The 15145-nt window shown below is 38.3% G+C and overlaps 1 protein-coding gene across 1 annotated transcript in view; it reads left to right on the top strand.

Moving 5' to 3' along the window:
• The window catches only part of LOC309552584 (chloride anion exchanger-like), a gene marked incomplete at both ends in the record, with an annotated part of 131519 nt that overhangs the window by 6868 nt on the left and 109506 nt on the right, over positions 1 to 15145 (top strand). The window contains 4 exons of the mRNA XM_082253531.1: positions 5954 to 6093; positions 9646 to 9756; positions 13158 to 13330; positions 13421 to 13585. Of these exons, the coding sequence (XP_082109657.1) occupies positions 5954 to 6093; positions 9646 to 9756; positions 13158 to 13330; positions 13421 to 13585 (589 nt within the window). The remainder of the gene's footprint in view (positions 1 to 5953; positions 6094 to 9645; positions 9757 to 13157; positions 13331 to 13420; positions 13586 to 15145) is intronic.

The following is a 15145-nucleotide window of genomic DNA, read 5'->3' as shown; positions in this document are numbered from 1 at the left end:
CTTCCTCTTTAAGAACAAGAGAAACAGTCTTAAAAACACATTATAAACATGATTTATGTCTTCTTTTAGTGTTAAGGATAATATGAGTCCAAGTTCCTTGTGCAATCTACACTGTATATCAGACACAGTTCTCATAAACCATAAAAACTCAGTGCTACAATCTACTGAACTTTGAGTAAATATTTTTCCCTTTCTACATTAATTTTTGGGTCAGTCACCCTTGTGTGCCCCTTTTGGGAATTCACTCACTGGATTTCACTTACCACTAACTAATAAGAAAGGTCAAAGATTTCTTGTGTGTATTATTATCCTTATTGTTCCCTTCAATTATACTATAATAACATTTAACTCTACTTACCCAGTTTCCATTTCACTCTATAAATCCAAAGGTCCATGTATAAAAGAAGGTAAGGGAAGATCTCATAGTGTAAAAACTTCCAGCCAAATTAGTTATAAAAACAATGCATAAAACTCGCATTTGATGAGTTTTTCTGGACTCATATTATCCTGAACACTGAAATAAAACACAGATAATGTTTAAAATGTCTTTTCAGACTAGGTTCATGCTATTGCAGGTCCTGTATGCCCTGTTTGCGCAGACACAGCAGCCCATTTATTGAAATTGGCTGTTATATCTGCGAGAAATGCAGAAAAAAAGCTTTCCAAAATGCACCCGCAGAGCAGCACCATGCGATTTGCACACCCAAAAAAAATGCTACCTTATCAGATAAGCGCATTTTTTGCTGTGGGTGCCTGTGGGTGAAGGAATGTGCGTGATTTGTACCTGCAATAGTGTGAACCTAATCTTGAGATCAGGGGAGGACTGGGCCAGGGGGCAGGGGGGCAATTGCCCCCTGGGCCGCTCTGATGCACTGTAAAAAGGCTGCACTGTTTCTGCTACAGACATGCCTATATGATTCCTGGAGAAGAGTAGTAAAAAGTCCCCACTGCTGACCTACTGAATGAGGAATGAGCACAAGGACAGAGTGCAGCCCCCCACCCCTCCTCAGCATTGATGGTGTAAACTGTGTCTGGGCCGAAGCTGGTTCCATGCCCCACTGGAGACTCTCTCCTGGCCAGCCCCAACTGAGCTGTCCCAGCTCCCTCCAACCGCCCCCTGCTGGCCAGGTTGGCAACCCGGATTCGGCCAGTGGGTAGAGAGTACCTGGAGCGGAGCTTCAGCCTAAAATGGGGGTCAGAAGGAGGCTGGGAAGAGGGTGGGTGGGTCGAGTCACTGTACCATGGGCCTCTGGATTGTACTTGCCCCCTGTGCCGAAAGTTGCCAGTCCGCCCCTGCTTGAGATGGTTTCTTTTATTTCTCAAAGATATTGCTTTTGTTTGGTTTATGTAAAAATAGAAAACATAGATTTTGCGATAATGTTTGCATGTATATGCATTTTTTGTACATTATATTATTATAAATTGTAAGTAAATAGCTTAACAAAATTAAATTTCAAATCTGGAAATTAGGACACTACCTTTGCAGTGTGGATTCCCCCTGTACTGCAGGGGTAAATGCTTTCTTTTGACTAGGGTAGCATTTAAAAGCACTTTTGCCTTCCTTATTCCTCACTGCCACAAGCTTTGTCCTCTCTACGCGAGCGGTACACATCATCTTTGCCATCACATCTATCTGGTTGCACTCTGATGACATCACGTATAATGCAGGATCAGCAGTTCTGCATTGTAAGTGAGGACATTGAAAGCCCGCCCACAAAGTAGAGAGTTAGAGGAAATCGGAGAGCGTTGGCTGATAAGAGAGCAAGGTGTAATGGTAAGTGAAAGTGCTTTTCAAATGCAAAAATGGCATTTAGCCCTTGCAGTGCCAGGGAGCCCCACTGCAAGGGTTTTTTTTATTCCCCTGGAGCTCGACTTTAACTACTTCATGCCTGCTCTATAGCCGAAAGATGTTCAGATTACCAGGGGGAGTATATGGAAGACCTCCCGTGCTCGCGCTGCCTGTTCACCCCCTGCGGTGCATGGGCAGTGCACTTTGTGATTACAGAGTCCTTGCTGGCCCTTTACCATGTGATCATTTGTCAGCCAATGACAGTTGATCTCATGATGTAAACAGAAACTGTTAATCAGCTTTTTTTCTCCTCACGCTGTCAAAAATAAAGCCGATTACAGGCCTCTGTAAGAGAGACATCGGTCCCACTCAGTAAACACAAGTGCTGCTCACCAGTGCCATCTACAAGTGCCCACCAGTGCCACCTATCAGTGCCCACCAATATCACCTATAAGTGCCCATTAGTGCTGCCAATCAGTGCCCATCAGTGTCTTTTCATCAGTGACACCTATCAGTGATGCCTATCAGTGCCACCTACCAGTGCCACCCATCAGTGCTACCTCTCAGTACCACCTATTAGTGCCCTTCAGTGCTGCCTATCAGTGCCCATTAATGCCACATATTAGTGCAGCCTCATCATTGCCTCCTGATCAGTGCCCACCATTGCCGCCTCATCGGTGCCCATTAGTGCCACCTATCAGTGCTAACTATAAGTTCCCATTAGTGCCACCTTATCAATGCCTATCAGTGCAACCTATCAGTGCCCATCAGTGTAGCCTCATCAGCACACATCAATGCAGGAGAAAAATTACCTATTTGCAAAATTTAAAAATAAAAAACCCAGTGGTGATTAAATACCGGTGTCCCCTCAATAGAATACCTATTTAGAAAAGTGTGCTCAGCTGCTGCCATCCATTTTGGGTAACCCAAACTCAATATAGTGTTTAGTGTTGAGGTGCTAGCTTCATACTAGTATAAAATATACAAAAATGAGTCCTGTCAACAATACTATACAATACTGTTCAGAAAACAAAAAATGCGACACAACATATATGTATATTAAATGTCCACAAAGAAAATAATAATGAAAAAATATAAAAATAAAATAATGTAAAAAATCTTCTATTCCACTTCTTTTCCACTATTGTGAATCAGCGATGCATGCTTTTCTTAACTGTCCTCCACTTGCTATATATACTGTGCTCCACCACCTATTGTAAGAGGGGCCACTCACCAGAAGGCTTTGGGCCACCAGGATCCTCACCGCTTATATGCTGATTCCTGTACTGGACTTGTAGTGTGCATTCACTTCCTTATTACTTGTATCCAGTAACTGCAGGTTAAACCCAGAACAAAAAATATAACTGGGTGATCATGCAACACGTTTAATTAAAAGGGTTAATAAAATGAAAGCCGATTCACTCACAATTTTATGTGCTCTAAAGCCTTACCCACTGTTAGGAGCCTGTTTAAAAGTTTCCTCGCCGCCGCTTGTCTCTCTGAGCCAGCGTGCGTTCCACGTGAGAAAGACGTGACGTCAGAGAAGGACCTGGAACTAACCACCACTATTGAGACCCGATTTTCACCGGATGCATTTCAATCAATGCATTTCACTGGAGGGCGTCATCAGGCGAGCACAGTATATAAGTGGAGCACAGTTAAGAAAAGCATGCATCACTGATTATCAACGGTGGAAAAAAAAAGTGTAGTAGAAGATTTTAAAAATTTTTTATATTTTCATATTTTTATATTTTTTCATTACTATTTTCTGCATGGACTTTTAATAGACATATATGTTGTGTCACATTTTTTTTGTTTTCTGAACAGTATTGTATAGTATTGTTGACACTGTACATTGTTTTTGTATATTGTTTGGTCATTGGTTTAGACACATATTTAGTATGAAGCCAGTGCCTCAACACTAAGCACGGTGATTAAATACCACCAAAAGAAAGCTCTATTTGTGCTCTATATTTCTTATGGGTACAGTGTAGCATGACTGTGCAATTGTCATTCAAAAAGTGACAGCACTGAAAGCTGAAAATTGGCCTGGGCAGGAAGGGGGGATATGTGCCCAGTAAGCAAGTGGTTTAGGAATTTGTGCAATGTAGAAATGATGATATTCCCTCCCCCCACCCCAACAAAAAACAATTAAAAAAAACTGTGGAAAGAGAAGGACTGATGTAAAAACTGCACAGTCAGTGCCTCCTTCAATCATATTTAGAAAAATCATTACAGTTAAGTAGTGGCTACAAGTAACAGCATGGTCCTCACTGCTATCTGCTCAATTCACATGGCTTTACCACTAGGAAAGAGTCATTATTTTACCCATGACTGTAGTTTTCAAATTACAAAGATAAAAATGAATGTCACTTTTTTTTGAAAAGAAGTATCCTTATCCTGGAATGTTAGTTTTGTTAACCTAGCCTATAGAGTAACTTCACAAAACATTACACAAGGATAAATATCTTTATTTTCCGGCACATTGAAATAAGAGGAGAAGTATGTATATTTTTAGTCACATGAGTGTATTTTTCAAAAATACCTGTCACTTTTTTTCTTTTTTTAATAAGTGTCTTTCTTTATCCTGGTGTTTTAGCTTTGTGAATGGAGCTTTATGTGTTTAAATAAATAATTTCCTATCTTATAAATTTTATCCGGATTGATAAACATAGGCAACATTCTCCCCCTACTATACTCTCTCTCTGGAGCAACACTAATCTGGATCAGGACTTCCCCATCAGCAGATAGATGGTGAGCTAGTTCCTAGACAACAGGCTACAGCTGGATGTCCTGGACATCTAGACACCTGGACGTTCTCCCTCTCTTCACTTCGTTGGTTCGTTCTTAACACTCTCTAGACGAAAAAAGTGAAGTTAAACCCATTAACTTAACTGTTTCTGAAGACAGTTACATTCAACGTGAATGGTGTGACTGAGACAGCTGTTTGTGCTCTCACCCAAACCGTCAAGCCATGAAATAGTTGATGTCATCACTGATCACATGTGCAGCACCATGGAGACTGCAGACTAAGATGGCAGCTTCCTTAGCTGCATAGAATAGAAAGGTTTTAGGTGCGCTTTACCAACATTCCTTCAATTCAAGTGGAGCACATCAAGCTGATCAGTTGTGTAACATCATTCATAGGCAGCATAGGATCAGACAAAGACCCCCTGGGGAACCACCTAATAAATTACATTATTTATATTTATATAGTTTAAAATGGTGTTATGAGTATCTTGGCTACAACAATGACATTCTGGAATTATTGTGCCAGTTTAGAAGATCATCTAAAGCAGCTACAGTTTGAATTATAATTTTAGTGCCATTAAATTTAAAAAAATACTATACAGGCATGAGAAAATATATTTTCTCATGCATATAAAGTATATCTATAGCTGATCAGCAGCACTTCTGAGAGTTTCCATCAAAATTATATTCATAGTTTTACCTTAAAACCTCCCAAGGCGCCTGATCTTTTTACATTGGATACATTTCAAAAAATTATTGTTTAGCAGCTATAACACTTTTTTGTATTTAATTTTACCTTTTAAGGAGAAAGTTGCATGGTTTGGAGATGTGTTTACACTGGCCTTTTTCTCTGTTTTCCATGTTTAAAAATGTGTCCCCCCCCCCAGGTTTACTGGGGAAAAAAACACTACTATGTTTTGCAGTATACAAGTGAAATTTATTTTTTCAATGACTGGTTTATTTTAAGCCTAATGTAATTGGTACTCTGGTGATCTGTAAGTTTCTTAAACATTTATGTTGCCAGATGGTTCAAAGTACACAAAACAACACATGTATAAGTCCCCATTCACACTAGCGTGACTTGTCAGGCGACTTGGTCGTCTGACAAGTCGCGGTGGGTCGCTCGCCATTGATTAGCACAGGACCCGTTCTAATAGGAGAGACACAAGTCGCTCCGACTTAGAAAAAGGGTCCTGTACTACTTTGGGGCGACCTGGAGGCGACTTGCATTGACTTCAATGATATGAAGTCCGTGCAAGTCGCGCCAAGGTTGCGGTGCACGCTGTACACCGCGACTTCACAGGTCGCCCCATCAAGTCGTGTCGCCCCTGTCTGAACGGGGTCTTAATTTACTTTTGTTATTTTTGCAATAACAATTTTTATAAAAATTACAATTTTAATCTTCATATACAGGTGTTCTGCTCAAAAAGCAAAAAGAATTGCATTTACTTTCTTTCCCATTATTTCCTGGCTTCCACAATATACATTCAAGGAATGGATCCTCAGTGACATCATTTCTGGGGTGACAACAGGGCTTGTTGCTGTTTTGCAAGGTTTGTAATTTTCATTTTTTTTATCCAAAGTAATAAATAAAACGGCTATGTCTATAACAAAATATTTCTTCTCTCAGAATCACTAACACTCAGTAACACTGTTTTGTGGGTCACTAGTGGATGGTAACTCTTACAAATGAAGCCCTGAAATATATCACTGCCAATATTAGAAAGGTCACACAACTTGAGTTTAGCAGTCACTTAAAGCAAAACTAAACCCACTGATTTAGGTGTTTTCCAAAATAATCACAGGCTTCTGTTGACAACCATTACAGTTGCCAGTGTGCTTATGTCAGCTCTCAGGAGAACAGTCAAGCCCTGAAATGACTGGAGCCATAGTTGGTCATGTGTACAACACCATGACAACTGCAGATCTAAATAGATGCTAAGATTGCGCCATTTTCAGCTGTAAAGGATAGAAAAGTTTAGTTCTGTTTTAAATATCTAAGATGATAAAGCTGCTGGTGTGGATGTAGTCCAAAATATGGGTTTAGGGAATATTTTAATTTTAGTGTAACTTGAACTTTGAAACGATTTAGCAGACATGACAACATGAAGTAGCATGGTCCTAAATACCACACCACTCTGACCAGATGTAGAATGTAGCCTGCATGTACAACAAGCAAATCTAAGTTCATAATCAGCACAATTGTCAATATTGTTAGAGAAATAGGAATGAGAGAATGTTATTTAGTGTTCCAATAGTGCTCAATGTGCACTGAATGTCACATATAATTCATGTCAATTTGATTTGCTGGGCTCCTGTATCTTGTTTTTATGCTCAATCTGTACTTATTATGTTTGAAATGTCAGATATTTATGTTTGATGTAAGGTAATTTGCAGTGTTTATGTACTGTATATTATTGATGTAAAATTAATGCAATTATTAGTTAAGGTAAAATGTAAAAGTGTTCATAGGTCCTAAAGTATGTCAGATAGAATGAGTCACTTATTAATTGCTACAGTATATTGCAAACCAGGAGCAGCTTGTGGCAGATGATTACATTGTAAATGTCTTATGTGTTGAAAGCCTTACAGAAAACATTGCAATTTGTTATTTTTACAAAGTATGAGAAATGTATGTACTAAAAGGCGATTAAAACGTTATTGTCCTGCTGATCACCTTCAGCGTCCTACACTGTCCTCCGCACATTTTCCTTGCTGGTGAGTGGGGCCAATGTCTGGCTGCCAATGCAGCCAATTGAAGTTCTCTTGCCCCTGATGCATTGTCTGTCAATGGCAGAGACACAGAAGAATGCCCAGGCAGTAGCACCCCAGCGCTTCAACAGTGACCATCAGTCATGACACTCTGAGGGCAGGGGGTATAATCTACGCCTCTGTAGAACTATAAGTCAGCCCATCAAATTTTTATATATACAGTATATCATTGTATACTTCAGTATAGTTAAGGTTGCTAGAACTATTTAGGAAAGACCACTAAACCTCTAAAATATAACATTACATATTTTAGAAAGCTAATATAGTATTAACAACTATGCTTATAAAAGTACCCTCATCTGTTGAGGATTTAAAATATAGTTGGTAAGGTTGAATAAAGGCACTAGTCTATCCAGTTCAACATGAGTGTGTGTGTGTGTGTGTCTGTTTATGTCACCAGCATTTTCCATATCTCTGTACATTGCATTCACTATGAAACTAAGAACTTTTTTTTAATTTATCTAAACTCCCTACTGACACCACCAACTATGAAAGGGAGTTCCACGTCCTTACTGCTATAACAGTAAAGGATCTCTAACGCAGTTTAAGGTGGAACTGCTTCTCATCCAACTTCATTGTGTGGCTGCATGTTCTCTTTAGAGACCTTAGGGTAAATAGCTTCCACCCAATGCTAGAGTCACCATTTAACCACTTAAGCCCCGGAAGATTTTACCCCCTTCCTGACCAGGGGGTATTTTGCGATTCGGCACTGCGTGATTTTAATGGACATTTGCGCGGTCGTGCGACACCGTACCTAAACGAATTTGACGTCCTTTTTTTCCCACAAACAGAGCTTTCTTTTGGTGGTATTTGATCACCTGTGTAATTTTTTGATCATGCGCTATAAACAAAAAAAGAGCGACAATTTTGCAAAAATAACAATATTTTTCACATTTTTTTATATGAAATTCCCCCCCAAAAAATAGAAAAATCTAAATTTTTTAACATTTTCGCCCAATTTGTTTTATGCTCCCCAGAGCCTCACAGGCTAGTGACGTTTATAAACGTCACTTTGCCTGTGAGGGGCTGACCGCCGCAGTATATCTACTTGCGGCGGTCGGCAAGTGGTTAAAGATTTATTAATCATATCCTCTTTTAAGTGCATCTTCTCCAGGGATAAATATGTTTAATTTCTGTAGTCATTCCTCATAACTGAGGTCCTCTAGCCCTTTATTAGCCTTGTTGCTCTTCTCTGGATTCTCTCCAATTAAGGCACATCCTTCCTGAAGACTGGTGACCATAACTAGACTACATACTGAAGATGTGGCAGAACCAGAGTTTTGTTGTTTGACTTTTGTGTAATTTTACTGTAAAACCCCATATTAGCTGCCAATTTAGGCAAAATGAGGTAAAAGAAATGATGTTTATTAGTTTTCTTTTGCAAAAAAAAAAAGTCAGCTGTGTGTTTAAAAATAGTCACCCGCACTAAGATCTTATAACTTTAAAAAGTCAACTGAACCCAGATAGATAGATATTTTTTTTTTTACAAACAGAATTGCTCATTTTTAGAAACATAAGTGGTACATGAGCAGTAGGCATTCAAGGTTTACACATTACAAAGGTAAAGGAGGAGGTATTTCATAGATCAAAACATATCAGTTCATTGACCAAAGCGCATAAGGAACATACATTTAACAATCATCAGTGAGGAGAGAAGGAAGAGTAAATAGGTCCCCATAGGGGACAAACATTTAACAATCAAACCATGGTTGCCAGATTTTTCTTGGGGCAGTTCCTATTAATATATGTCAATTTGTACATCGACAGGACACCATTTATGATAGATTTCCAAGAGGATAACGTAGAAGGTGAGGGGGAAGCCCTCTTGAAAAGAATTTATTTTTTAGCGTAACACAACAAATATGATATCAGTAGCTTGGTATATCTGGGTCTTTGCTCATCATCGTGTATGCCCAACAGTGCCAGTTCTGGAGAACAACTGTAAACAGGTGTTGATGAGATCAAAAACTGTCATCCAATGCGCTACTTATGGGCACGTCCACAAAATAGATATATAGTTACATTGTTATAGTCTTCAGAGTAGAGCATGTAAAGGTTCATGAAATTAAAACCGTTTCTTATTGCTACCCTATAGAAAGTATTAATATAAAATATTTTTTTGGATGTCTTGTTTTTACACATTACAGTCATCTTAGAAAAGTTAAAAGAGTTTTACTACATGTTAATCCTTCAGGAAAAGCTGTTTTATTTTTAGCACTAAAACATTTGACTAAATCAATAAGAAAATGCCAAATAGCTTGCCTAAAGCACCAGTGTTTTTATTTAATAGTCAATATTGCATACAATATACCATAACTGTCTGGTTTATTTAGGTTTGGCATATGCTCTGCTAACAAACGTACCACCAGGGTATGGACTGTATGCAGCATTTTTTCCAGTTGTGGTTTATTTCTTCTTTGGAACCTCTAGACATATTTCTGCTGGTGAGTATTATTTCACATTTTCCTGTTTACATATACAGTATGAATAATATATTTTACACTAAACATAATATTCTGTATACAAAGGGGCTAATTTACATGGGCAACTTTTAGCTATGTAATTGCACTACTAAAATCCCCCTCTATTTTGGAGCACACTGCTTTCAGTGGGGTTGGCTACATGGGAACTTAATGTAATCTCATGTATATTTGCAGGGTTTTAACAAGCAATGCACTGGAACGGATAGGTCCTACATCATTTAGCTAAAGCCTGAAGAAAGTGGAGGTTTATTTGCACAGATTTCTTAGAAAGCACCAATATTTAAAACTTCCTTTAGTTTTCTTAGTAAATGTAAAGCCTTAGCTTTTTTTAGTTTAGAGTGGTGAGAATTTAAAACCCCTCTCACTTTTTTCTGTTGTCTGTGTCCAAACTGAGGAAATTTACCCTCTCTGTCACCGCGACTGAATGTACACTAGTAGAATTTATTAAAAAATTGTTAGTTTTAAGTATGTTTATTAAATTTTCTAATTGATGCTCGTTAATTACAACAGTGACAAGAGAATTTCAAATTTTTTCTCGAACTAACACATTTCTAACAATGTATGCTTTTTCATTTAGTAAGGTCCATTTGTTCTGAAACTGAATGTTAAAAGAAATTGAAGTTTTAAAGCACTTTTGAACATAATTAATCAAGTGATAAAATGTACTTCTATCTAAAATCTACTAGTCTATAGCCAGCTTAACATGAGCTTTCTCTTACTTTGGAAAAGAGTTATCTCACTTCCTGCACTGTATACAAGACAAAAGTTAAGGGGAAACTGGGACACTAGCAAACTGGCAAAAAATGGAGAGGATTTTAACCGATTCTATCATTACCCAAAATTTGAAAAAAATGTTTTTGGCTTTAGATCCTCTTTAATTGTTTTAGGCACAGGACCACCATGTAAGAGCAACATCAATCTCAAGCTTCCTTCGTGTTGCTTTTTTTATAGAAGTATATATGTTTTTGTTTATTTTGGCCTTTTGTATTCCACCTCTACAGCAAAAAAGTATAATATAGTGAGCTTCAAACACCAAGAACAGCCATAATAAGGCAGCACTGTGGTTAAATGGCTATTCGGTATTAGCAGGAGCACAGGTTTATAAAAAAATAAGGAGATACCTTTGTCTTAAAAATATGGTTCAAGGTGGCAGGACTATAGCTTTAATCCCAATCATTAATATACTTTGTCCTAATCATAATTCAAAACAGTCTTATCAAAAACAAATACAGGGGGTACAGAAAAGAATTATCCCACTTTAAAAGAATCATATTGTGTTGCTTTGCAGCCTGAAATGAAGACAGACACAGTTTTTGTTTTGTCCTGCTGTATTTACTTGGTGCAGTTTTTAACATCCAAGTGAACGTTATAACACCAACATGTCAGAAACAAATTTTAAAAAAATTAAAAAACAGAATAATTGAGTTTGAAACTTGTAAACTTAATCAAGTGTAGCTAATCCCTTTCTCAATGGCACACAAAGCCATTTGACTTTTAATTGTGATCAGCTGTGATTTTGATTATCTCAGCATGAAAAGAGCTTTGCAGGAGCATTTTAGTCCCTGGTAGTACAACTGAAGAAAACAATCAACTATGAGTGGGAAGGCACTGTCAAAATATCTCCGGAGTAAAGCTATGGACAAGTCAGGAGATAAATAAAAAAAAATGTAAAGGCTTTATTAATGCCTAGAAACATTGGAAGGTATTTGGTAGAACACAGACCCACCCTGGATGAGGACATCGCTCCAAACTGGATGAAAGAGGCAGGAGAAAACTGGTCAGAGAGGCTACCAAGAGGCCTACAGAAACTCTGAAACAGTTGCAGGAATTTATGACAAAGAGTGTTCACTGTGTGCATGTGACAACAATATCATAAATTCTCCACAAATGTGGCTTGTATAGGAGAGTTGCAAGAAAAAAGCCACTCCACAAGAAAGGCCACATGAAGTCATGACTGAGCTTTGCCAAGATTCACAAATGTCAGATGAGACTAAAATGTAATTATTTGGCCTCAACACCCGATATGTCTGGCAGAAATCCAATACAGTTCACCATTCAATAACACCATTCCTACAGTAAAGCATGGAGGTGGTAATATCTTGTTATGGGGGTGTTTCTCTGCAGCAGGGGCTGGAGCACTTGTCAGGATAGAAGAAAAATGGATGGGGCAAAATACAGTAAAATTCTTAAGGAAAATCGTCTGCCCTCCGCCAGAAAGTTGTCAATGGGAAGAAGATTTACCTTCCAACATGACAATGACTCAAAGCACACAGCAAAAATGACCACACAGTGGTTGAAGGAGAAAACGTTGAATGTCCTTGCATGGCCTAGTCAAAGTCTAGACTTAAACCCCATTTAAAACCTATGCAATGACTTGAAGACTGCAGTCCACAACTTATTACCATCAAATTTAACTAAACTTGAGCAGTTCTTCAAAGAGTGGGCAAATATTGCAAAATCTACATGTGCAAAGTTAATAGAGACAAATTCCAACAGACTAAAGGCTGTAATTAAAGCAAAAGGGGGTTCAACAAAATACTGACACAAGTGGGTGATTCTTTTTCCAACTCAGTGATTGTTTTTTATATTTTTTATTTCTTCTGACATACAGCTGGATAAAACAAAAAAACTGCTTCTTCATTTTAAGCTGAAAAGCAACAAAATTTGATTATTTTAAAATGGGGGGGGTGATTCTTTTCTATACCCACTGTAATTATAAATGACACACAATTATTTAACACTGTCTGCATTTGGTGATGCTCACCAGCACCCATGAAGCTGTCAAACTAGGACCTGCATAAAGACATGGCCCATTCATGGACTACAGGTGTGAATGAGGTCTTACAGAGACAACTGGTGAGCAGTGACAGTTTAACAAATGAAAAATCAAATGTTCGCAACCTGCATTTGCAGTTGCATTTTACACTTCTGCTAAGTTCCAGATAATATGAAATTAATAATTTCATAACATGATAATGTGAAATCTCATTGTGATTGTCCTAACATGAGATCCAAATAAATCAAAGCAAATACGGATGTTTGGAAAAGCAGCTGGTCAATGTTTAATTTTGCTTGTGTGTTATGAATGTGCAATTCTGCATAACACTTCCTCCGGCAATTATTTGAATTGTACAATCAGACGTGCAGAAAATCTTAAATCTTAAATCCTTCCATAGAGTGGGTATCCTTTGCAGGTTTATTTTTCATGCTGCGTAGGGTGACTTTGCATACAAATATTTTTTAATCAAAAAGTTAATTGAACAGTAGTAAATTGGTTGTTGCTGTGGGTTACTGCTTACCACTACACTTTGTATTTTGCTCCTAAAAAAAAATGCCTAAATCATTGATGTTTTTCTGTGTAGGTCCCTTTCCTGTCACATGCCTAATGGTTGGCTCAGTGGTGACAAATCTTGTAGGCAGTGCATCCACGAGTGCTGGCAATTCTACTGCTGGCAACAGCACAGATGAAGAGTATATAAATGAACAAAAAGTTATGGTGGCAGCATCTTTAACCTTTCTTATTGGAATAGTGCAGGTTAGTTTTGTCCATTGTTAAGAAATCTCAAATTTTGAAAAAGTATTTCCAAACTATCTTTTCTGACAACTTTTTTTTTCTTTGATACAGTTGATTTTGGGGTTTCTGCAGTTTGGTTTTATTGTTATATATTTGTCAGAGCCATTAATTAATGGATTTACAACAGCTGCAGCCATTGAAGTTGTGATATCTCAACTAAAATATGTTTTTGGATTAAGCATTCCTGCTTTTAATGGACCAATTGCCAATTTTAGGGTAAGTATTAATAGTATTCCGTGATTCATGAAACAACATAATACAATACAAAGATTTACTGTACATACATTGCAGATTTTAGAAAAAATACATACCCCCATTAGAGATTTTGTAACATTTTAATGGTGAAATTTCCCTGTTTTTGTATTTTTCAATAGGGAAAATAAGGGTAAGGTGTTTTTTTGGGGATTCATGGGTGCAATGAGCTTTAAAAAAAACTCTTGGTGGTACTAGAAGCTCCTTTCAATTATGTATCAGTTCTTGTGCTAAAACTGGTCCCTCATTAGCCTCATTAAACATTTAAACTGACAATATAAATAACAATCAAATACACCAAAAGTAAAAAAATACAAACAAATCAAATTCAATAAGCTAAATTACCCAAAAACTACCCCCACCCCAAAAAAAAAAAAAAATGAAAAAAACACCCTTCAAAAGAGAAGGTTGTTTTTTAAACTTCTCAATGTGTGAAATTTAGAATGGTCACTGTAAAATTTTACAGACAGCATACCCAGTCATTTTGCAGTGCAATCACCAGGGCTTTTTTTCTCAGAAAATAAGTGCAGGAACTCAACCATGACCCCCAAAACCCTCCACTATCTTCCACGTGTCTTACTTTTGTTGCTTTATTAAGCTGAAAGGGATTGTAAAGTCAGAAGGTGCATTCTATGCATTAAGATAAAACAACCTTCTGTGTGCAGCAGCCCCCCTCAGCCCTCCTAATACCTGAGCCCATCTCTATCCAGTGATGTTTCAGGAATGTCTAAGCTGCCCGGGACTCCCCTCTCATTGGTTGAGACAGCAGTGCGGCACCATTGGCTCTGGCTGCTGTTAATCAAAGTCAGTCAGCTAATCAGGAGAGAGAGGGCGCGGAACGGGGTCGCAGCTCTGTGTCTCAATGGACATATGAGCTGTGACTTGGCTTGGGTGCCCCTATAGCTAGCTGCTTGCTGTGGAGGCAGTCAACAGAAGGGAGGAGCCAGGAGCACAGAAGAGGGACCCGAGAAGAGGAGGATCCAGGCAACTCTGTGCAAAACCAACTGCACAGAGGAGGTAAGTATAACATGTGTTATTTAAAAAAAAAAAAGACTTTGCAATCACTTGAAGCACTCAGCTGTAGGTGTAGGTGGCTCCACCTCTCTCACTTGCAGGGAGATCATCCATTAGGGGTGTAGACATGCACTCTACATCCTGGGCACCTGCATGTCCCTTGTCCCCATCCTGCATTCAGTAAGAGCCTCTCAGGAGATCAGATCTGTGGGAGCCGTTGGGAGACAAGGTGTCACTTGTAAACACAGAAGCCGGACTCCAGTGTTTACAAGTCATAGTGGTGAGCAGGGAGCAGAAGGCCTGAGCCAAAGGTGGTGGAACTGAGTTCCACCAAGTTCCAGCTGGAAAAAAATCCCTGGCAATCACACAAAATTAAAATATATAATGCAATATAACTAGAGCATTTGATGGACAATCCCAAATTCACATCTGTCTCTGTTACAACGTATGAATACATACTGCAGAAAATAATGCAGTATGTGATTTATGGGTATATTATATTCATTATCA

This window comes from Pelophylax lessonae, assembly GCF_965119305.1.
Source record: "Pelophylax lessonae genome assembly, chromosome: 4".
Lineage (NCBI taxonomy): Eukaryota > Metazoa > Chordata > Amphibia > Anura > Ranidae > Pelophylax > Pelophylax lessonae.
The sequence above is the reverse complement of the archived record's forward strand: the minus strand, read 5'-3'. Positions and strand labels throughout refer to the sequence as shown.